This window comes from Stomoxys calcitrans, chromosome 3 (assembly GCF_963082655.1).
Source record: "Stomoxys calcitrans chromosome 3, idStoCalc2.1, whole genome shotgun sequence".
Taxonomy (NCBI): domain Eukaryota; kingdom Metazoa; phylum Arthropoda; class Insecta; order Diptera; family Muscidae; genus Stomoxys; species Stomoxys calcitrans.
Genome location: NC_081554.1, coordinates 150,616,728 through 150,622,599, shown reverse-complemented (window position 1 = coordinate 150,622,599; position 5,872 = coordinate 150,616,728). Strand labels below are relative to the sequence as shown.

At 38.2% G+C, this 5,872-nt stretch overlaps 1 protein-coding gene across 1 annotated transcript; it reads left to right on the top strand.

Moving 5' to 3' along the window:
* The first annotated feature begins 1,693 nt into the window (after positions 1–1,693).
* LOC106080890 (uncharacterized) lies at positions 1,694–3,426 on the top strand. The gene is made up of 3 exons (XM_013242493.2): positions 1,694–2,028; positions 2,554–2,631; positions 2,692–3,426. Exons 1-3 carry the CDS (start codon positions 1,803–1,805, stop codon positions 3,186–3,188), a joined length of 801 nt encoding a protein of 266 aa, XP_013097947.1. The 5' UTR covers positions 1,694–1,802; the 3' UTR covers positions 3,189–3,426.
* Positions 3,427–5,872: the final 2,446 nt, after the last annotated feature.

The window sequence follows — 5,872 nt, the reverse complement described above, 5'->3', positions numbered from 1 at the left end:
AACTAAGTTTGTCCATAAATGGAACGTTGGGTTTTGAAACACAGGGTGTTTATTTTAACATTCAAAAGTGGCACATTAAATTGGTTTTTCCTTCACCTGCGTCGAATTACGCAGCTGCATCGATATTAAAAAAAAGGCATTTTGCACCCCTGCCGAAATTTTCGTTACTGTAAGAAATGCATCTACGTATTTACGTTACCGAAAATTTCGCTTGATGCTGAGATGAAATTTTCTTTACGTAACAAGGTGACATAATGGGCATTGCCGAATTGTATCTTGCGATTACAAATGAAAAATTGTGTTTTGCTAGGTCCATACCAAGATATATTGATTTACAGGTAATGGCAGTTGCCCAACAACAAAATCAGGATTCACTAATGCCTCAATGCCAAGTACTGCCAAATATTAAAAAAAAGTATATCGGCTGATCGCTTGGCTTAACCTTATTCAGTGAATCCTGCAACAAAATATTCGGTGCACTATCTTCAAAATTTGTGATTAGTGCAACTTTGACTCTGATTTTGTGTATGCTACTAATTCGTGCCATTTTTGGTTGTTTGTGTGATATGGTCCTTAACTAAAATACACACACACTCAACAAAAACTAGTTGACAGATAGTGCACTTCGCGAGAAAAATTGTACTCAGCTGTTTACGGTATACTACCTGGTAATTATGTCATGGTCCATACCAAGGCGGATTTAAAAAGGTGGTCTTACGTGAACAGCTGCTAACAGCCGGCCTGGTTTGACGGTATTAAGATGACAGATTTTTGTTTGAATTCTCTTTGTTATTATCTTCTTTCTCACATATTCTCTCACAAATTTCATTGCGAGTGTTGGCAAAACATCGATCTGGTTGATGACAGCATAGCGGATTGCACCATATGATTTGTGGTTGTTGTACAGATGAGACCTCCTTTAATTGTTTCGGTTGAAGCCATTACATAAATACCAGGAAGTGTAGCGTAAATAGCTGAGTACAATTTGTTCTCGCAAAGTGCACTATCTGCCAATGAGTTTTGGTTGTGTGTGTATCATAGTTAAAAATCATAACACATACAAACAACGAAAATGGCGCGAACTAGTAACATACTCAAAATCAGATTTGAACTAATCACAGATTTTGAAAGATAGGGCACTGAATATTTTGTTGATGGGCAACTGCCACTACCTGTAAATTAATATACCATGCACTATCTGTCAACAAGTTTGCATAACATTCAGTTGTGTGTGTACCTAATGGGTCGATTATGGATAGCAACCAACCAAGGCGGATTTAAAAAGCTGTTAACAGACGGCCAGATTTTTGTTTGCATTCTCATTGTTGTCATATTCTTTATCGCATATTCTCTGCTCATGTATGCACACGTATACACACACGTACCCAATTTTTTGTGTGTGTTAGCTAAACATCGATCAGCTGGATGACAAGATAGCGGATTGCACCATATGATTTGTGGTTGTTGTATAAATGAGACCACCTTTAAGTGTTACGCCATGGTGCTGCGCGAGGAATGTAACTCCACCTCTCGAATATTCATTTCTTAAGATAACGAAAATTTCGCTAGATGTGCATACTCCCCTTTATTACCATCAAATTTGGCTGGCTGCATGGTCAACCTTTAAATATCGAGCCATGAGTTCCAGCGAAAAAAAATAGCACACCCTGTCTCTAGCAGCTTAGCTGGACGACCGTAACGTAGCAACATTTTTATTTTATTTTGATTTTTGCCTAATTGGGAGCCACATTCTTCTGTACCACTTGCTTTGTTATTCAGAAGCATTGACAAAATTTATTAAAATGGATAATGAAGAGGAAACCAACAATGAAACACAGGAAGAGATTCCAAACCAAGATCAGCTAGCAAAGGAAAAATTAAATCAGAGACGGGAGGCTAGACGGCGAAAAATCTTGGAAAATGCTAAGAACCGTCTGGAAAGGTTAAATGGACGCACTGTATCTAGTGATGACTCTCCATTGATTGAAGATAAACCTAGGACACAAATGGACTATGAATCTTTTAATGGTGAGTGGCGTGATGGAATTGTTTTGATGATGTCATGACATGGGGGTGAGAGACCAATAATTGTAACCGAGTATCAGCTGATATTTGGAGTGCATACAGTTACCTACGTCCCCAAAACTTAAAGAGGACATATAAACACCGAAATTGGAATGTAAATCAAAGGCATATTCAGAGAAATACAATAAGTTAAAAATTTAACACCCTTAAAATTTAAAAAAAAATGTATGGGAACCATATTCCTCTAGGGCTCATCCAAAGGCAAATTGAGAGATAGGTAAATATTAGGGTCATAAAAATCATTACTCCAGTAGTACAGTAGTACGTACGTGATAGATTTAGAGCACAATATCGATGCTAAGTGCATGGACATATTTGAACAATTCCGGGTGAATAAGAGACATATTTTAGTGCATATACTTCTTATTTATCTAGAATTGGAAATGGGCCAAATCGGTCCGTGTTTTTCATTCGTAATTTATCATAGATCTTTGCGTTACTATTAAGCGTATTTTTTGTATCTTGCAGGACCAAAGTTCTCAACTACCGAAAGTGCTGAATTCTCCGACCCTGAGGTGGAACCAGACATCATCTCACAAGACATTCGTAAGTTGGTTACTGAGAAAATGAATGGAAATCAAGGTATACAAAGTGATTTAATTTTAGGTTCATTTATGGGAGAAAGTTTCCAATATCCCGCTACTAGCTTTGACGCAAATTCTACCCTGCAACCAAATCAACCATGGAGTGTACCGGCAAATGGTTTTAACGAAATTTTTGACATATTTAAAGCTCCGACAGTACAAGAGCGACACATACTTATTAAGGCCAGGCTACATATTATCCTATCAGCTTTAATTTCCTCAATAGTGGCAATTTTTTGGAGGCAAACTGGTTTCAGCGTTTTCATACCTGCCGGAATATGCGCAATTACAGATTTACTATTCTTTAGAGAACAAAAACCATTGCATCCTATATTGAATATGATTTTTATGATGTTTGATAAACAATTGCCCACTCAGGCGAAACAATGCCTCCACATATTTACAATAGTACAAGGTATTATTGTGGATTTGGGTGTATTCATATTTAGCTTTTGTACACTATTTTATTCAATGAGTTATTTCAATCATCATTCAAATAATCTTATTATCATCCAATAAAATTATATTTTCTTCAAAAGAAAATTACTGGGGCCACCGTGAATGCATAGGTTCGCATGTCTGCCTGCCATACACAGAACACCTGGAAATTACGAATTGTTTTTGGTTCCATTTACTTACATCGATTATGTTAATTAAATAAAAATTTGTAACATTATGTACTAATTATGTTTAGTTTTAAACATAACAATACTATAAATAAACTATTTTTATTAAGGTAATTGACGGAAAAATTAAATATTTGTAATCATGTTTATTTGATAAGAAATGTAGCAAAGTCTATAACAAGTCTTGCCGTCGAAAACTGGGGCATAGGATTTTCATCGTCACTCTGTCCGCTTAAATGTTTCATAGTGATACATCTCGGCACGGAACAGCTGTGAGCACCACACAGGCTGGAACATTGAGGTCCAATCTGTGTGGTGTTCATTGCTGTCACAAGAAGCTTAGCTGCGAGCTACCGGGTGCGTCCACAGGTTTGCGGATAGTGGAATACTACATATGGAGTAGCTGCAATGGCAGTCGCGGACAATCATCGGCACTGGGCGGCACCGGCTCTTGCACAAATACTGTGTGCCTATGATGCTCGATATGACAAGGCGAGTTATTGACGCCTTTAAATAACCAACGGCCACCCTGTTCCCGATGCGATCGGCCTGTTGGACCGGAACGACCTTGCTCACCTTCAGGAGCTTGACGAGGATCGCCACCTCCACATAAAAATGTGGCTACAGCAACAGTGATAGATGCGCGGTCATTGTACACGCTCGTAACTTCTACAATGGGCTTTAAAATACCCTTACAGCCAAGTCGTTGCCTTTTCGTCACCTCTCACTTCGGTATTACCCGGCAGTGTTATGAAGTCGATTGCGCTAACACAAAGAAAGATTTAATGTGTTTACATTCCAAGAAATTCTATGACTTCCTTTTGTTAATGCTCCAATAGGCAAACGGAAGCGCAACTTTGGGTCTGTAATGTAATCCAGTCAGTTTTTCTACCGTCGTTTTGGTTATTCAGCGATGGTATAGATTACTGCGTAATCTGTACCTCTCTTTTCGGTGCCTCGGTTAAACTGATCTTAATCGTTGTCCTGCAACTTTGCACATTTTCGCAAACACCGTTCTTCGTATAAATGAGACGTAAGCTTGTATTGGTCTATTCACTCCGCTGTAGTATTCATGATTCATTTGGAGCCTAACGTAAAAATAATCAATACTGTGCTGAACTTGTGCTTCCAGTTCTGCTTACAAGATCACTCCGAAGTATTTTTTAACTTTTCCGATATCTATTTCGGAGACGTGGCGCTTTGATTTGGCCAATTTTTGTCTTTCTCGAAAGCAGACAGATTTCAGTTTTTTCTAGGTTATATCTTAGAACTAGCCTACTTGAAGCCTCTTTCAGGCAAAGTTCTTTGTGGTCTTAAAGGCTTTGGAGATGTTTTCGTAGCAGGAAAGATTGCCAGATCGGACACAGATGCACAGTCAGGCGGCTCTGGCGTCGAGCAATGTGAGATCGCCATGGGTTGGCCTTTAATGTTCTGCTGGGTTTTGGGCCATTATGGAGAGGCCGTCGACGAGCTATCTAGGAATGAATCGCTGACGTCGCGCTGGTCTATGGTAACGAGAAGGAGTTGGAGACGGTCCAGCTCCTGCAGTGTCATTGCGAGAAGATAAAGGATTAGGGATGAACATTTCTTTTGTGCATAGATTCCCCTTGGGCACTCAACCCCCTCCTCGTTCTAGACTGCTGTTTACCAGAAGAAGCTCTTCTTCTTACTTGTAAAGAACACACAATGGACCTCCCAGTGAAGAGGCTAGCAACCAAGATTTCTAGTCTTGTTCCCTTCATTCTAAGCTAGTCTGGGATCTTTAGTAGGCTATTTCTGTCTTTAGCTAAAGCAAAGGAAAAATTAAAAATATGCCTTATCTTATCTTTTTAATGGGCAAACCCACTTAGGCAGTCTGTCTCAAAAATGTGTTTTTCGTTCGCTTGATATACCCGCTGTAAATCATTTGTTCGAATAAATTAAGTGAACGAAAACCGAGCGTGTTCAATTTCTGAGAAAACAGCCTACCTATTATTAGGTAATAGTGCAACCACATAGACTATATTTGCCTTCTATGAGTTTTAATTCCTTTAAGAGATATTTGTTGAGATATACCATATCAATCTGAAAGATCTACCAACTATACCTTATTAAAAAAAAACAAGCAAATCCTACCTCTGCTAAATTTGTTCACACGTTGTTGCACGTCCTGTCCGACAAGAAAAATTGCATTAATTTTGTGATAGAAGATTGCAATAAATTAATTAAATTTTATAACAATACAAACAAATAACAGATTAAATTGAAATTGAATTGAACAACAATACGCTCAAATAAACGAACTCAACACCCAATTTTTTTTTTTTTTTTTTTTTTGGACTTTAATTGAAATGGCAGAGTACGACTCTATATGCCAGGTTGTACTTCCGAAGTTGGTGTCCCCACCAACTGTATATAAAAACACGTGTAATAAAATTACAGAATTAAAAACAATGTACAGTTATAACTGTACTGAGTATAACGATGACTATGCACCGAATCCCGAAGCGTCCACTTCAGACGAATTCTAAATGCAAAGTGAAACACCCAATTAAATTGCCCATATGCTTTGAGATATGGTTTTCATACCAATTACAT